This window comes from Metopolophium dirhodum, chromosome 9, assembly GCF_019925205.1.
Source record: "Metopolophium dirhodum isolate CAU chromosome 9, ASM1992520v1, whole genome shotgun sequence".
Lineage (NCBI taxonomy): Eukaryota > Metazoa > Arthropoda > Insecta > Hemiptera > Aphididae > Metopolophium > Metopolophium dirhodum.
In genome coordinates, this window is record NC_083568.1 from 22628635 (window position 1) to 22646094 (window position 17460).

The window sequence follows — 17460 nt, forward strand, 5'->3', positions numbered from 1 at the left end:
TAATGCTTAACCAGACCAAAACGAGATCAATCCAAACGGGTAAATATAATATGCGATGGTGATTGTTAATATGAATTTTTTGAAGGGCAACGAATGCCTGAAGTGTACGAAAAAATTCCTCGAGACGTGTTTTTATTTTTCATTATTTCATGGGCGTGCCCCAAAGAGTGCATCGGCTGAGTCGCCACTGTGTGCGTGGGAAGTAAGCGAGTGTATTATTGTTTAGTAAAATTACATTTCTAAATGTATTCGTAACTTATGATTATTATGATTATTTATTATTATTTATATTGCATAATTTATTCGATAAATACGCGTCCCAAGTCTGGCGCCAATTGTATGAGTACTATAATGTACGTAGCCAATGATATTATTATCTAAAAAAAGAACAAAAAAAACACAAAAATGTGAGTTGACCAAAATTTAAGTACCTATACACAGTACACACGTACCATAATTTCTATACAAATATCAAAATAAAAATAAAAATAATGTGTACCTATATAGACAATTTCCGATTAACCAATGACAGTGAAAGTACATATAATGTTATAAGTAAATACTGCGAATACCTATGTATTTATTCTATAGGTTTTATTCTATATTTGTATAAATTACAATAAAACGTGCAGTACTGCAGTAATTCAACTTTGTATTCATAAATTTTAAACGCTTAACTGTTCAAATTTCTATTCTAGTAATTGAAGATAAGTACCTATAATACTACCTGCACCAATCATGGTATCACAGATGCTTACGATTATTTTTAGATACATATAATTGCGATGTCTTAAAGCTTTTAAATTATTTGAATATCATGTTGGTTTTAATTATACATGTTTGGTAAACGATGTACAATGATCAAATAACATATACTTATTTCATCATCTCTTGGAGTTGTAAACCCAAGTATTAAAATATATTATGCTTATGAAAACTTGAAAATATTTTATTTTAGTGATGTCTATTTGCCGAATGTTAACATTGACACTTTGTGTTTATTTTATTTTTAATTCAGATTTTTCAGATTTTGCATTTATTTTTTACAGTCATTAACTATCAATGTAATCGCGCATATAATAATCAATTGTGTTTGAATATTTAAAGGGTAGTAATAATATTATTTTTTCGATCATTTTCTTCTTAAAATTTTATTTTTTATTTAATAAATGCCCATATAACTTTTGGGTAGAAAATATAAAGAACAGAAATAAAAGAGTAAACACATATTAAATAATACCTTAAACTAATCAAATTAAGCAAATGATATATACATGGTACATGGTCTATAAAAAAGAGAATTTGGGATCCAAGTTTGCTATCTGCATACATAGACGGAGTGGTTGGTTGATAGCATAGTTATTAGAATGAAACCTTGAAATGTAGAATGGGACACAACAAATTATAAAATACTTCCAACAAAAAATTTCCTAAAATATTTAAAAATGATTGATGACAACCGAATGTATTAATTTTTATTCATCGAAATAAAATCTTACACTTTCTATATAATAATATTTTGTTAAATTTATTTTACTTAAAATCGATTCATGCTTTATATTATGCGATTTTACATTTCATACGGGTACCTATATTATAGGTTATATTTTATGGTAATAATCCAACGATAATCCACCGAAATATATTCGCATACATTATTATTTATTACATTAATTAATTTCAAATTTAATTTGTGAGACTTGGTGACTCCAAACCCATAGCATTAAATAATGAAAAAGTGTACTGATCTAGTGATATACTGATGTTAGTGACAACGGTGTACAATGAACGTAAATATACAAACAGTATATTATGTAAAATTTAGATTTTAATTTCAAGTAATAAAACTGAGTGCCTTCCCTTATCTGTCAGTCTCGCTATGTAAATATCTTAAATCAAAATTACTTATTGTACAGATGTTGTATAGATTGTAATTAAATATTTTTAATAAAAAAAAAAATTATCATTATTATATTATTAGAATGTCAAAAAATATGTTTGCATCTTAAAATATGTATCAGTGTAGTATGAACGAACCTTGATAATATAATTAGGCGAGAATAAATTACAGAGCGTTCAATTATATGGGTAGGTATAAGTATTATATTATATTAGTAATACTAATGAATAATATTGAATAATGATACATAATAATATAATACCTACATGTTGTGCGAAACGTAACAATATTTTACACATTTTAAATATTACTATCTTAAAAACATATTGATGGCATGTAAAAAATATGATTTGTAAAAGATTCGTTTTGGTGAATGTGATTTAATACGTACCTATACATTTTAACATTTTATAATATTATACGTTATTACGTGAAAATTAAAAAAAAAACGAAGCTGTGTTATATTCAAATAATTTTTGATCATTACATAAAACATTCTGAACTACTTGTTGCTATATAATATTATGTACGTTGGTATAAATAATTATCGTTGAATGAGTACAATGCCACGCAAAATAATATTCACAAACGCGTTGGCGTTATGTACGATTTGTCAACACATTTAAACCACTTAATGTCTATAATATATTGGTATCTCTTACACGCAAACGTGTGGTGACAATATTCGCGTTCCCGTACGATTTATGAGAAACAGCCATATCATATTATAATAATTATGCTCGTTTTACATCCAGAGCTATTGGATTTACAACATTTACAATGTTTCATGTATAGGTAATATTGTCTAGAAAAACACTTTTTATGGTAGCTAATATTTGAAAAGTGCCACACGAGTATGTGTATTCAATATTGTATGTATAGCGCATGAATATGTATAGAAAAAGGGTACTTTGCACTTGTGTATAGACACTGCCACAAGTATACACAATTCAAATAATTTGGAAATTTGAAGAACAAAAACAGCCCCGCCCACCTGAGTATTCAATATTGTTATTCGAGTGCGATAATAATGCCTCATATTATTTTATAGTAAGTATTATAATATTTACTGTAATAATAACACGTGTCTACACAACACTTCACCCGAGTAGTTTGGGGTGGAGTGAATTATACATGTTTACCCGCCGTCCTTAGTATGACGTGTGTCCGCATATTCTTAGAACTTATTCGTCACTCACGAAGACTTGAATATTGTTTTTTTATTTTTTTGTAGAGAGATAGGACCTACGTTTTGCAGTACACGCAACACTGATCATTATATAGTGATGGGTTTTAAATAATCGCAAAATTATATTTCAACCGCAATAAAAAAAATCTATTATTTACAGTACAATACAATTTTAAGTGTTTCGATTGTCAACATTGTTAATAATTTATGTGTTTTGGGAATAGTAGGGTAGGCATGGTAGGTATATTATACCTAAAGCTATTTTTTTCGAGTGTTTTTAAATGTTATATTGGCCTGGTTTAATTGGTTAGCCTTAAGCATATACTTTCATGTAATATTTTTTAATAATATAATTTATTATTAAGCACAGGAGTCAGATGCAATTTATTTGCTGCACCAAAAGAAACCTAAAATCAATTCGACTAGTATTTTATGAACACCATTACACGAATGACGACAGTAACAATTTATTATATTAAGATCGTTTATTGCTTCTATTATACTTACTGACGATAAAATAGTTTTATTGACCGTGAATAGACCAGAAGCTGTAATAACGGTTTGAGAATTCTGTACTTGAGACATGAAGAAAGTAACCTGCACAGTGCACAATACATTCATTAAAATACATAAACCTACCTATACACGACTTTGCGTATTACATTAACTTGACAAAATCTAAAACTATACAATATAATATTATGTGTGTTTGGTATGAATATTTGTATTGATTAAATTGTAGACGTTCTAGTTGTGCAATATTTAATGTATATTAAGTTAAACTGTATCAACAGATAACTGGTATTTAGTATTTTATATTATTGAAGAAAAAAAATATGGTTAATATTTTATTATAACTTGAGCATCGTAAACAGTAAACATGTTATTTAATCTTTGTAAAGTATATGATTAAGGTGGAAGACGATATTTTTTTATCATTTTTATTAATTATAAGTTTATTGATTTCAATCTATCCACATAGTAATCATACGTATAATACTATATACATATAAAATAAAACAAAAAGTTATTGTTAACCTTTCCAAAACTAAAATCCACCTGTGCCGAAAGAGTGAGATCTAATCAATAACAAGACTTAAACAATGTTTAAAAAAGTTTTTTTTAATAGCTTTTTGTAGGAAAATATAAAAGAAATCAGAGATAACTATAATGTTAAATAACCATTTGAGTTTTAATTTAAAATATGTTCGTCTACAACCTGTAGATATTTGGAGTTTTAATAAATATATTTTAATTCTTAAGCGGTTAAAACAAATGAAAATATAAATATACGAAAAACATTTGACATGTAAGTAAAGGAGGTAACCCATAATCGTAAAAATATTTATTTTTATAGTTTTAATGTCACTTGTAAGCTAGAAAGGGAAATTAAATACCTGTTATGATTGAAACGTTAAATACGATTGTATAAGATTTTATTTATAACATAAATCATATAGTTTTAGATTTAAATTATATAGTAAAAATGTTTAAAATTAAAATTAAAATAAATCAAAAAGTCATATATACCTGTTCAGAGCAGTCTTGAGGTAATTTCCATATCGGTATGTTTCTTAAGTCTGTTATTATTTCTTTGCTCTATAGACAATTGTATAATATAATATTATTTTAATGACAATGATTTTCCTGGCAATAATTACATTTATAAAAAGTTTGCCTTATTATATTATTATTTAGTTAGAGGATGGCTTAGGAGGTCGCGTGTTATAGTTGAAAATTTATTTTTGTATCGGATACCAGGGTTGTTTAAATAATGTTCGTGTGGTCAGGCGAAACTATTTCGTTAATGAGACAGGTAATATGATCTCGAATAATGATGATATTGTGCGTACATGATTGCGGTGTACATAGGTGTTATACGTAAGTATATATTATATAATATCGGTGGTCTCGAATTACTTTATAATATTTAAAATAAGATTATACTAGAGATTCTCAACCTTTTTTTTGACATATACCTCCTTTTTGGATTTATAAAAACTCACCCCCTAAAAATAATGGAAAGCCCCCCTAAAGTCCATTCAGTGACGAGCGTTCCTCTTCAAAGCTCGTAGTAGGGATATTACTGTGTCTGATAATAATTTACTTGTCTCCGTTAAAGCATGTGTTGATGTGTCACGGATTCATAAAATATTTATCACCCAAGATGTCTTTAAAGTTAGCTGTTATAATTATTAGCGTGGATTGTAAAAATTAACATCAACAAACATGTAGCCGCGTAGGTTATTATGCCTTTTTCTTTTTTGACGACGATAGTCGACAGACCAAATGAGCATGACCAATCCGCATGGTTAATTGATCATATTTTTACTTTTGCATATCTCGTCATTTAAAACATTTGCTTTTCATAGTTTAAAATATGTGTTTTTTTTAAATCGTTATTTTAATTTTTAATTAAATAATTTATACCCTTAAGCAAAATTTTTTTTGAAAATATCGATATTTTAATATAATGTTTGATTTTGATATTATTGCAATACTACACAGTCATATGAAACTTTAGGAAAAATACCAACAATATATTATTATTTCGTGTGTAATAGGTTAGCTTACATATCGAACAACTATTACGGCAGGTACACTGTATAGTGTATACAGTACAGTGACGAGTAGTTGCACAAACATAATATTTGTTATGTAATTGTGCGTGTCACGCCGAGCAAACATTCCATAATACAATGGTGAACGGATGGTTAACCTTATTATATTATTTTTTGGTTTTTTATTAAAATATTAATAATTATAACATGTTCGTGTATAATATTCTATTTTTTTAAATGATAGTTATAGTTTATGACGTTTCAACGTTTGTGTAGAATTCACTGTAGATACATGTAGATACCAGGTACCTGGTACCTGCATCATGTGCAATAAAAACATGATCTGTAATTTTATTTTCATACTGCAGTGGGCAAACGTACTCTGAAAAACTAAAAAGGCATTTGTCTCAACTCTCAGTTCGCTGAAGGTGTAATAATAAAACCATTATTTCACGAAATCAACACGCATTTTATGTGCCATGTGCCGTCTTCTATACGGGTCTATCAATCTATTTTTGTATCGTTCTCATGATAGGTGGCAATTGGTGGAGGGGGGTGCTTGGGGGGCATACTCACTCCCAAAAAACATTGAAAGCCCCCCTAAAATTCAATCAAATCCCCACCAGTGGGGCTTATCCATCTCTGCAGCCGTTATGTCTTGTGCCCGCAGTGACGTAGGTACTACCCAAAATATTATGGATCTAATTACAGATTCGGTGAGCGTGTCTGACAGATAGGCGACCAGGTATGTACCGATCCATGCGTGACCCAGGAACATCAACGACTCCAGCATGCTGACGCCCTTGTTCTCCAGCGCCGAGTGCTTGTACCTGTACGTGGGCATCACGTACGTGTCGAAGTAGAACCGGGCAAGGTGCTCGAGGAACACGAAAAGCAGGTACGTGGTGATCCGGGGCCCGAATGCCACGCGTACCTCCTCGACGAGGTCGCAGAGCTGCGCGTGCGCCAGCCGCTCCGATTCCATTACTTGACACGTGATCCGCGGCGTGGACGCGAGCACCTTGGCCACTTCCATGCGCCACCGCGTGCGCAACGACCGGAAGCGAATGCACATCTCGTCGCAGAACAGCAAGTACAGCAGCGGAAATATCGAACTCATGTACCTGCGCGGTAATAAATGACAAAACCATCGAGCATATAGCAGTATAATACAGGCGTGGATCTAGAACATATTGATGGAGGTGGGGGGGGGGGGGGGGGGCATCTTAAATAAAATTTCAGCCTAAGTCTAATAAAAACATTGTACATACTATGTAAGCTAATAAGCAAATATTATTATTTAAAACCCAGACGGCGAACGATAAAAACGGACAATGCATTTTATCGGCTGCCGAAAATAGATATAATAGAAAATTCACCAGTCTACGAGGGGAGCATGGCCCCTTTCCCCCCCCCCCCCCCCCTTGGATCCGCGCCTGCAGGTATACGCATGATATACAATGATTTTATGATATTATTAACAATATACCACAGTGTGTCCCAACTCCCAAGTCCCGCGAGGCCCTAAGTATCTTTGTGATACCGTCACTCATCTACCTATATACAAGATGGATACATATTATTTAAGTGCTGTATTTAACGGTACATAGTAATCAAAACAAATTCCGATTTAATGGCACACATTATTTTTGTTGAAAAAACCTCATTTAGATATTATATAACTGATTTGCCACGGAGATAACAAGGATGATTATGTGGTGCTTTTGGGGCACACTGTATAGGTGGTTCATATTTGCAGAGACAAAGACAATAATACAATATGGCTTGGCGAGTGGGGCACAAACATTTATAGGTAGATCGTAGATATACCTACCCAACAGCACCCAACGCAAAAAAAAAATAGCTGTCGTGTATTATGCAAATATAAGTAGCCAATTTTTGGCATTCGGTATTTTGAGACCGGCGACGCTAGATAGGGTTGATCGGGATTCGGGAAGGAGATTCGTAAGTCGTATATTTATGGTGGCTAAGTAATTGTGTATAGCGTCCCGCGACGAATTGACACGCTCTGAAGTCTGTAGGTGTCTCAGAAAAAGTGATGCCCTACGTGTGTCGTGTTAATGTATTATAAAAATTAGCAAACGGTAGGAAAAAATGAAAAAAGAAAGAGAAAGGTCGATATAATGTTATATTTTTTGTGGGTTTGCGGACGGACATTACAAATCGTTCGCTGAAAAATGTTGCGTTCTATATTTTGTTCATAGATAATCGGAGTACCGGACGACGACATTTTGCTCGACAAATCTACTCCACCACAGTATCGTCAGTAGAAACGCGTCCCGTGTTAGTTTTCATAAAGAAATAATAATATAATTATAGTATTTTGTAGCTCCATTGCCGGTGTGTGCTGTCTTTCAGTTAAATATACCTACGTGCTATACTGTATCGTGTACACACTTATGTAACCCGTACGGCCGCGATTTATTTTTGTAGCGCCGATATAATACATGATGAAATAAAGAAAAATATTTTAACAATAATAGGTTGTTAAGTATAATCTATAGACTCGAGTAGGCAATAATATTACGACGTTATGTAACATTGTATAATGATAATAATAAGAAAACACCATACACCCACGTCTGCACATGTACCTGCCTATATTATTGTCTCTGTTGGTCAATTTCCCTACGTGTGAAAAAAAAAAATATAAACTACTTTCTTCACTGCAGTTCATATTATACACGATTACGAATGTCGGTAAGTCCTTTAAATAAAATGTGTTCGACTTTAACACACCTAATAACTGATTTCAACAGTGCCGTGTGCCCATCTACTATACGTAATACGTATGTGTGCGACTTCAGACGCAGATCGGAGGGGGGGGGGGGTAAGAGCTATATGGTAATAAGGGATTAACCCCCCCCCCCCATGAACGTCTTATACAATGTTGTATTTATAATATAATCTAGTTTCTTAATAAACTAATTAGCTATACATTTATTTTTATTGGAATTCGGTCAATTACAACTCCAACAATATAGGTCATTGCCTAAAAACTGACTGGTGGCGGAGATTGATTTTATCATAATTTGTAATGATTTTGAAAAACTATCTGCTCTAATATTTGTCGGCTTTCTAAAAAAACATCTTTGACCACGTTTCGAAACCATTCTATAGATTTCTAGATCTGCGCCTGCTCGTGGGTTCCTAATAATAAATATTTTAATATAATATCGGTGATGCAATCGTTACATACCTCAAAATCGACTCGTAGAATACTTTGGCCGATATTTTGTTAAGCAAAATATCGATGCAGCCGCACGCAAGCAACGTAAACGTACATCCCAGATAGGCGACCACGTAGTAACGGGGGCGAGTTCTTTGTTCCGTAGGCCGACCGTACTTCGAGTCGAACCGGTTTGTGTTCTCGATGATTTTCGGCAAACGCATGTCGACGTAGATCGACGTCAGTTGACTTAGAAGTTCCCTCAGCATGAAATTTACCGTCCAAAACCACAGAGTAGCCGTTGGATTTCTTATGGCTTTGAACACCAGCAAATAGCATGGCGTTATGTACGTTACCTTGATCGACAAATATTGAAAACACGGTGTGATTAAAAATGTCTACATCCGCTCATAAAAAATGCGTGTCGCAATATTATTCATATTTTATGGCATTACAATAATACATCGTACTATCGTACTGTTTAATGTTTTTTTCAGGTTTTCAAGCAGCTTCCAGCAGACATTTTAAGCTGTCTAATTTTTGAATTTCAGATCAGTTATTATGATGTGTTGTTAGTTTTAAGGATAATTAAAAAAAACTACCTATATGCATAAAATAAAGCGGTTTGTCTTCAAATTAGAACAAAATATTACATTTTTGATTAAATAATCACGAAGGTTAATAATATTGTTTGGCTACATGATACAAATAATATTATTATAATGAATAAAAAATCATCAAGTGGGTAACCGCTCTGCTGTTAAGTAGGTGTCAAGTATACCTCGTCATTGAGTTGGCACTGTAATGGATGTGTTAAATTTGAATTCAATGATGATAAATCATTGTATATGATGAAAAACGATTCTGAGCGAGGACGGTCGAATATTTTGATGACCGAGGTTACCTAATAATTATTTTAATAATAATATTAAGATTTTAACAAATGTTCGTATTTTTTTCCCCAATTATTTTTAAAAGTACTAGGAATTTTCATTTTTGATCTCACTCAAAAATAAAAAGACACAATTGTTTAAACAATATAAAATAATATCATGTAAAGTGTAGCCGCTGGGTTACTCCTTTTATCAAGCAACTCATGTCAACTGTTATTATTACTTATAGCTCATATTCTTATTATAAAAAATCTAATTTACAGATTGTATAAATTCTACTAAAAAAAAAAAAATATATAAAATAATAACATTTATTTTAAATTTAAAATATGTATTAGATGAATTTATTGCTTATTTTCAACTCGGTATATTCGATTGGTTTTTTTTTTTTTTTTTAATAACAAACAGCAATTTTTTAACTTTCTAATTTAATTTAATTGAATCAATGTTTATTAACGAAAGGTTAACTCGTTGTTCGACTCTATTTTACATATTTTTATAGCGGTTATTATGACAATACTTAACGTTCAGTCGTCTGTATTCGATCACAGTGGTCAGATCTCCTATTCTATATCTTCGTGTATCAACTAGATACTTATATTTACTTAATATATTATTATGTTTTTTTTTTTCATAATCAATGATATTGTTCACTTATAACATTTCGTAAAATATTAGAGTGACATATTGTTTTAATATTACATTGTATTCTATATTATATATTTATACAATAGACATACAAATAACAAGTTATAAATATTCAGCGTTTACATCAAACTTATATTTCAATTAAACTTATACTTCAACTGAATGCAGCAGAATCAACCTAGTACCTACCACAAAAAAAACTAGAAAAGACATTATTACAAAAACTCTGTTACTCTCTACCTATACAAGTAATGAAGTGGGTATATCGAATAATTGATAGTAATCACTAATCACTAATCATCTTTACTATACTTCAAACTGGAAAAAAAATTTGAAAATTCTCATTGCTCCGAAATCAAAATAGTTAATACACTACTTATAAATTATAATTAATATAGGTAGGTACCTAATTTATATATCATTCATATTTCATCTATATTAGTCAATAAATATCTATGAACATCCAACGTTGTTTGGATGAGGATTACACAAATTATTATTTAGAAATTATATATAGGTAAGTAGGTACTTAAATGTAGAGCTTAAAACTAAATAATAGAGAATTAAATTAAATCGTATGGGTAGATTGTAGGTATAGTTATATAAATATATCGAAATTAATTATACGAGTATTTTTCAATTGCTTTTAATTGCTTGATTAATAATTTAGTTGTAATATTTAGGTAGTTATAGTATATTGTAAAGTGTAAACTTGTAAAAGTTTACTTAGGTAATAACATTTCAATTTTTATGTTGGTATACATTACAATATGTAGAGACTTGCAAAATATAATCTGATAGTAGGTAATAATAATTATTAATTAGTACTTACTAGGTAATAGATATATTATAAATAATAATACCTACAATAGTGTTGGCTATACATAACACCTACCTATTCGTAACGAGTTTTTAAATACATACCAATGGCCATAAAAGATTAGATCCCCATTGAAAATCTATTCGACCATAAAATACATTTTTAAGGCTCGTCAGTCCCAAAATTTTGTACAGCATTAACGTTGATCTTATATCTTCGTAGAAGTCTTTATTTGTGATCGACATTTTTTTGAAAAACTATGTTAGTCAAACGATAAAATCATAAAAACAAATGGATGCATAAGTTTCAATCGAAATATTTTGTATTATACACTCATACGGCGTAAACTAAGTCATTTACGGTGAAAGTATTAAAACCATTTGTTGTGATCAAACAAAACAACACGACCTGTACATTCACATGTTAGTTTTAAAATATTAATAAAGTTTGCTTAATATAATAAATTTTTATTGGTGAAAATGCATATTGTGTACATATAATATGAACGTCAATATTTCATCTTTTTGACCATTTGCAAGGTTCTAATTTAGTTTTCATGAATAGTAAATTTATATAATCATTCCTCGTGTATGTTATATTGTGTATGTATGTGTGTGTGTGTGTCTGCATGTTTTTTTTTTTTAATAATAAAACTATTGACCGTGCTAATATTTATCTATATTAATGATATAGGCGTGTAACTATATTAAGTAGGTAGTGAATTTATTACTTTGATGTATCACAAGAAATAAATACAAGTTTTCGATTTTGATTGTCTTCAATTCGACAATAAATATTTTATCAAACAAGTAATTGGAACGACGCTTTGATTATTCCGTCAGTTCTTACGAATTAATATTTAATTTTTTGGTTTGGCATATTATTATTATATTTTACTCAGTGGCCTCGGGCCTAGTCGCCTAGATAATATATTCCACTTTTCGTGCAAAGAAGTCGAATAATGAAAAGTGAATTTAATTAATGTATCATTCATCTTGTCTATTATATATGTTATTAATTTATTATGTTTCTGTCGAAATTACCTAATTCGGGTATTTAGCCTAGGCCAGTATTCGTGTTGTCTACAATTTAATGTTTAATTATAGGTACCTATATAACTTATATACGAATGACGTAAACATATTATATAGATATGGTGCAAAATTTTTTTTTTTTTAAATACGCGTCGTGTACAACAAATAACTCTTTTTATTTTATCACTTCGAAAACTGCACTCGGTATTGAGTGTTTGGTATCGGCGAGGTTTACAGGAGGAAATCGAGTAAGGAAATATCGTGTCGTTGAGTTATTTAATATATATTTTATACTGTATAGAGCAGCTACAGGCCTGTAGTATAGTAGGTGTAATGTACCTTAATAGGTAATCAACATTATAAAAAAAATAGTATAATATTTTTATTAATTATTAGTTTGGTGGGTAATGCCGCCGCCCTGCTAGTAGGTACCTACATACCTACCTTATAATAGTATCAGATTTCAATTGACAATAGTTAGCATAGGCACCTGCAATAAATGCAAATTCATATTGTGCTTTGGGAATTGATTAATAATATATCTGTAAACAGTTGAAAATTAGTTGCAAAAAATTGCCACTGGTTTGAAATCGACTCGGTTACTTGTTGGTGGGAGGGATGCGTATCTTCGTGGACATCTAATCTCGTTTTATCGTTTGCATGGGATTTAAAACCATGGTTTTGCAGAGAGTTCGAGACGTTCACGTACATATAATATTATATTAGTAAATACAAATCGTGTAGGCAGAACCCAAAATGTATGTGTAGGTCGTAGGTATGCACTAACTCATCAGTTTTGTATCTACATACGAGTGATAAATATGCGTACTTACATTGGCGTAATCCCATTAAATTTCAGCAGGTGCAAAACTTGTATTAATGAAATAATCGTAAAGACAAATTACTATCATATTTAAAGCCAATTTGCTCGCGTGACCTATAGGCTATAGGTACCTTTTTATATTTGATAACAATATAACATATATAAAATATATCAACATCGCTGTACCTATATACATAGTACATTGTACATATAGGTAAAAATATAATATGTACATGAAATTAAAAATGTTATTTTGGTAAATTTAGTCTATAATCTATGATAGTGACACAGCTTATCGCTTGTAATGAATTACTAATAACAAAATTATTATACAAGTTATAATAGTTATAACCAGGGCTGTGCATTTCATGCACTAAAAAAGTCTTAAATATGCATGCATTTATGCACTAAAAACAAGTGAAATATGCTTTAAAATATGCACTATAAAATTTAAAAATATGCAATTTGAAAAAAAATTATACCCACATATGCTGGATGAAAAAATGTTTAATTTAAATAAATATTGTAATTATAAAATGACTTTGAAAAAATGGACTTATAAAAATAATAAAATGAACGCTCTACATCAGCTGACGTGGTAGGGACATACTTGAAATATGCCATATCACTACTTGTTAAGTCTTCAGGTATATCTAAACTACCAACGTTTTCTTGTTCTCCGTTTAATATTTTATTAATTTTGTTAATATTTTATTAAGATTAAAGATGTTTCAAGTTTGACTTTTGTCCACAGATGTAGATACGCGATAACAACAGGTTACGGTATTGCATGCCACTCCAGACCGGGTTTAACACATGATCCTGTTATTATTACCACTGCGATAAAATTACAACTGTAAAACTGTATCGTCCAAATTCAAGAAAATGTACAAATGAGAAAAGCATATTATTAAAATGAGAAAATAAGCAAAAATAAGATGAACTCGCGAACTCATGCATTTATATGCCCTAACTGGGTTTTTCAACAAGTTATGATAGGTAGTATTAAAGTATTTTTGATGTATCTATATTCTATACTATACATGTATATATTAACACGAATTATTATAATATTTTATTAGGTACCAATAATAAAATACGGCATCTCTATATTTTAGTCAACTGCAAACGCAACTGGAACAGAAATCGGATAGTTGTTTCAATAACCCTGGAATGCAATCAATAAGATAATATTATAAATTATTATATTATATGTATTTAGTTTAACACGTTAATTTATGGCAATTCATATTATACCTTTGGGATCCGATTAATAGAATACGCACGTCCTTTAAAACATTTTTAACGATAGGTAACTCGAGGTCGACCAATTTACCTTCATTCCATAATTTCTATAACACTCTGATATTACATTAATGTATTCAATATTATATAATAATTGTGCGTTGTAAACTAAATAGTATTATTATACTGAGGTAGCCATAACCAAAACTGGTCTATATATGTATAAGATATGTAGCGCATAGTGTATAGATTGTCTGGACTTTGGCGCCGTTCAATCATACAATAATTATTATGATTTCATTCGGGCAATGTAAATTTATTAATTTGTTAAATTAATTAAAAACTTCTTTTGTTATTCTCATTAAAAATTCTGTTGCAATTAGTATAGAATTATATAGGTACAGGGCGTAAAATAGAATGGCGGACAAATGTAATTAAATATAACTATGCAATAACTGTAATTCTTATCAATATTACATTTTTTGTTGTTGTTATATTACTATAATATTGACAATAACCATAAAATTAAACAAAATTAAAAAAAATGAATATAAAAGTTATTACATGGACAGTTAGAGTTAAGTATTAGGTAGTACAGATATTAGATATACCTAGTTAATTTAATCTGTCAGTCCTTTCTGTTACATTGTGTAAGGTTCATTTCAATGCCCCCCCCCCCCACTTTCGAAATTTGAACTTCTGACCACGCCAAACGTTTGTGCATCGTTTGTGCAGAAATGTGCACCAGGTCCCGACGTTTGTGCACAAAAACTCCCAGCGCTATCCAAAAAACAAAGTGAGGGGTATTAACACGAGGGTCCCCCTTTTTTGAAATTTTAAATATTTGACATATTAATAAATGTTGTTTACGTACCTAATAAGTTTAATGGAATTTTATTATTGCCATGTAAACGTATGACAAATAAAATCTTCAAATATTTTTAATTTATCAAGAAAGCATTATCTTGTTCTAATGTTTTTGATTTCAAAATTGTATGAATAAATACAGTTTTTTCTTTATGCATTTCTTTACTTTATATTTTATATTATATTTTGCTGATGAAAATGTGTTTATGGACAGGTACCTCAACTCGACGTTGCTGTATGTCCGGTCCAATAATGTAAGTTGTAAGTCATTGTGTATATTTTAATACAATAAAAGCATAGTAAAAAAATAATTAATAGACTATATTAATATAGTACCTACTTAATTAATATAATATACCTAACCGTACCTATATACATATAAAAATATTATAATAATATATTATTTATGTTTGAATTCATTACAACAATGGCGTATCAGACGTCGCTCCCAAACCGGTCGACATCCATCTGCATAATAGTGCGTTACAGTATAATATTTATCTAATAAATTAATTTTCTTTATCATTCCGCAAGAATGAGCCGTATAGTTTGAAAACTTACCAAAGTTATCTGGTGGATGTCGATACGTTGGTGAGCAGCCGTCGCACATAGGTCTGATATACCTATGGAAAGTTATTATTGGATCGGTCATAATATTACGTTGAGAAGTTATCTGTCCATAAACTTATTTTCAGATTTGTAGGCCAATTCTGTTGCCATTTTTTAATCATTCTTTGTTTTTATTAAGGTTGAGGTGTAACAACATTTTAGGGGCTATTGTAATTCCCACTTCCAGGACTTTATCATACATACAGCCGACAGCCCGATGACCTACATTTTTGTGTATTCTGGTCTACCATATGATGGCCGTGAAGTAACGATAACGTCACCGTTTATCAGATTGCCCAGTTTGAAAGAGTCTCCAACAATTTCATCGGATAGGTACGCCATAAACCGTGGCATAGCGTTGGGCCAGCATCATTTTATCCGGATCAATATCTACAAAAATGACGTCCCAATTATTAGAAGCTAATAATATTGGTACTTAATATTTATTGTAATATAATATAATATTAAACTCATTATACCCAGTTATTACGATTAAGTAGAAATAATATTTTTCAAATAATATTACAGTGTCTTTGTCGAACAGTCAGCTGTACGAAGTTTCCGCTGTGCTACAAGACGGGTCAACGCCGGTCGCTGAACATGGGAAGTCCTCAAGTCCACCCAGCATCGTATTGATGAATCAACAATACATCTTACATCTTACATCTTACATCTAACATCTTACATCTTACATCTATCATTGCAATCTTATAATTATTCACCTGAATGTATGTAATCCTGAATGTACAGTTAATTTATTAATACCCATCTACAAAGTCAACACTGTATTAATAAAAGTATTTATTGTTAAAATAAAATTGAGTTCTATATTATTTGTAGGTACTTAAAAATTATTTGGGTATAAAGGAAACATATTTTAATCATACAAAATTAGATATGATTATAAGAATAATGTAATAAGAATAATAACTATAAGAATAATGTATTTAAAACTACATTAGGTTCGCCGGGACCGTAACATTTTTCCATAAAAGTCAGGTTTCCACGTTATTCAGGTTCCATATTACACAGGTTTTACTGTATAAGCATTCAGTCAAAATTTAATGTACCTACGGTCATTTGTTTTAGAGTTGCACCAAAAACCAAAATCGATTTTCTCGAAAACGAACTTTGACAGACACAAAAAAAAATAAAAAAAAACACACATCATTGTAAAATCAATACATTCATCGCTTCCCTCAGAATCTAAAAAAAAAAATTGGAAGTGACTCTGCTGAACAGTAGGTTACAAGTGGGTGACTGTTATGGATAGTGGTTAATTTGAATTCAATGATATAATATCATAGTATACGAAAAACGATTTTAAGTGGAGACGATTTGTCAGCCTAGGATATTGTATACTATATTTATATTGATATAATTAAATATTATTAATACCGTAGCCGGTTAAGTTGAATTATTATTATTTGTTTATTACCGTATTTGTATATGATAATATATTTTAGACGTTTCAATTACCCACGAATAATATTTTTAAAATAGGCATATGTATATATTACAAGTAACAACGAATTAAGAACGATATGTCTAAAATAATTGCCGGAAATCATTAGTTTTTAACTGAAAACGATAGGGAAGTCTGAACTTGGCGGTCAGTCTTATTTTTAAGTTATATGTATTATAACTAATTGAAATTGTTGGTATTTTTATATGTACCCGG

General features: G+C 30.5%; 1 protein-coding gene and 1 long non-coding RNA gene across 3 annotated transcripts; one reads left to right on the forward strand and one right to left on the reverse strand.

The window, feature by feature from the left end:
* Positions 1–34: 34 nt before the first annotated feature.
* Positions 35–13656, reverse strand: LOC132952753 (uncharacterized). Of its 2 annotated transcripts, XM_061025169.1 has the most exons (6): positions 11306–13656; positions 8871–9196; positions 6360–6774; positions 4620–4688; positions 3597–3686; positions 35–377 (listed from the first exon to the last, which is right to left on the reverse strand). In XM_061025169.1, the coding sequence occupies exons 1-6, from the start codon at positions 11444–11446 to the stop codon at positions 300–302; spliced, it is 1119 nt and encodes a 372-aa protein (XP_060881152.1). In that variant the 5' UTR covers positions 11447–13656; the 3' UTR covers positions 35–299. The 2 variants fall into 2 exon arrangements, with proteins under 2 accessions (XP_060881152.1, XP_060881151.1); XM_061025168.1 differs by lacking the exon at positions 35–377 and having other exon boundaries at positions 3474–3686.
* Positions 10279–16586, forward strand: LOC132952756 (uncharacterized). The gene is made up of 4 exons (XR_009665509.1): positions 10279–10637; positions 13813–14057; positions 14141–16211; positions 16308–16586. It is a non-coding gene; the product is annotated as an uncharacterized LOC132952756 (long non-coding RNA).
* Positions 16587–17460: the final 874 nt, after the last annotated feature.

What these genes read in the sequence shown, in the direction of transcription:
- LOC132952753 (XM_061025168.1), bottom strand. Translation starts at nt 11,446, where the DNA reads ATGTCGATCACAAATAAAGACTTCTACGAAGATATAAGATCAACGTTA. An exon ending in CTAATCTTTTATGGCCATTG is followed by an intron (nt 9,197 to 11,305) that starts GTATGTATTTAA and finishes TTGTCGATCAAG; the next exon opens with GTAACGTACATAACGCCATG. An exon ending in CTCAAGACTGCTCTGAACAG is followed by an intron (nt 3,687 to 4,619) that starts GTATATATGACT and finishes TGCACTGTGCAG; the next exon opens with GTTACTTTCTTCATGTCTCA.